General features: G+C 66.4%; 1 protein-coding gene across 1 annotated transcript in view; it reads right to left on the bottom strand.

Moving 5' to 3' along the window:
* Positions 1-1,180, bottom strand: part of NOTCH1 (notch receptor 1) — a gene marked incomplete in the record, with an annotated part of 50,268 nt that overhangs the window by 16,807 nt on the left and 32,281 nt on the right. Inside the window, 3 exon segments of the mRNA XM_027766288.1 lie at positions 16-118; positions 430-658; positions 1,132-1,174. Of these exon segments, the coding sequence (XP_027622089.1) occupies positions 16-118; positions 430-658; positions 1,132-1,174 (375 nt within the window).

A 1,180-nucleotide genomic window follows, 5' to 3' on the forward strand; every position in this document is an offset into this window, starting at 1 on the left:
GGGCGGCGAGTCACCCTCGTTGACGTCATGCTGGCAGTAGCTGCCCGTGAAGCCGGACGGGCACACACAGGTGAAGGAGTTGATGCCGTCCACACAGGTGCCGCCATTGAAGCAGGAGCTGCAGGTGGGCGGGGGTGGTGAGCCAGACAGGAGGGCCTGCCTGCGTGGACACCACCAGGCCACATCACCCAGGCCAGGCCGGGCACAGCCTGAGGGCGAGGCAGCCAGGACTCTCCTCCTCCACCTCCCTGTAACGTGTGCTGAGGGGCCTGGCCACACGCACACGGGTGTGCAAAGCGGGGGGAGCCTTGGTTATCAGCACATGTGACACAGCAGAGCTTCCTGGGAAGCAGTATGAAAAGGGACATGACCCGCTTCACGCTGATGGCCACCGGGCTGGGCGGGCACCTGCCCGGATGCACCGCCTACCTCTCCGTACAGTCAGGCGTGTTATTCTCGCAGTGGATCCCGCTGAAGCCCGGGGGGCAGGTGCACGTGTAGCTGTCCACGCAGTCGGTGCAGTTGGCGCCGTTACGACAGGGGCTGCTGGCACACTCGTTGACGTCCTCCTCACAGAAGGCGCCCCGGAAGCCAGGCAGGCAGTCGCAGAAGGCGGTGTTGGTGCCGTCGGTGCAGGAGCCACCATTGTGACATGGGTCTGGGAGGGGCGGGAAGGCAGACGAGGCTGGGGAGGTCCCGCAGGGCGGCAGGGACACTAGCCCCTGCCTGCAGACTGCCCCACATGCTCCCGGCCCAGGCGCTAGCTTCTGCACAAGCCGAGCAAGAGGCAGGGATGGTTCCTGCCCCACCAGCGGGGGATCCCAGCACGGGCCTTAGCTCAGACCCCAGTTTCTGTGACCAGGGCTGGGGGGCCAGGGAGCTCCACCGCTAGGCACGACTCCACACCATCACTGCCCACAGAGGAACCACGAGGTCTCCTGGAACCCGTCTGTGTGACCCATCTGCAGGGCCATGAAGCTGGCAGCCTGGCTCTGGCACCTTCGGAACCACCTCATCAGCCCTGTGGCCACAGCGGCTGGTGCACCTGCTCCCACCCTATGCCATATGCCTGGGAGGGCCAGGCAACAGGGACCCGCGCATGGCCGAGGAGCCGGGGCCGCGCGCACTCACTGGGCTGGCAGTCATCCACGTCAATCTCGCAGTCGCGGCCCACCAAGCC

This window comes from Tupaia chinensis, unplaced genomic scaffold (assembly GCF_000334495.1).
Source record: "Tupaia chinensis unplaced genomic scaffold, TupChi_1.0 Scaffold142100_1, whole genome shotgun sequence".
Taxonomy (NCBI): Eukaryota; Metazoa; Chordata; class Mammalia; order Scandentia; family Tupaiidae; genus Tupaia; species Tupaia belangeri.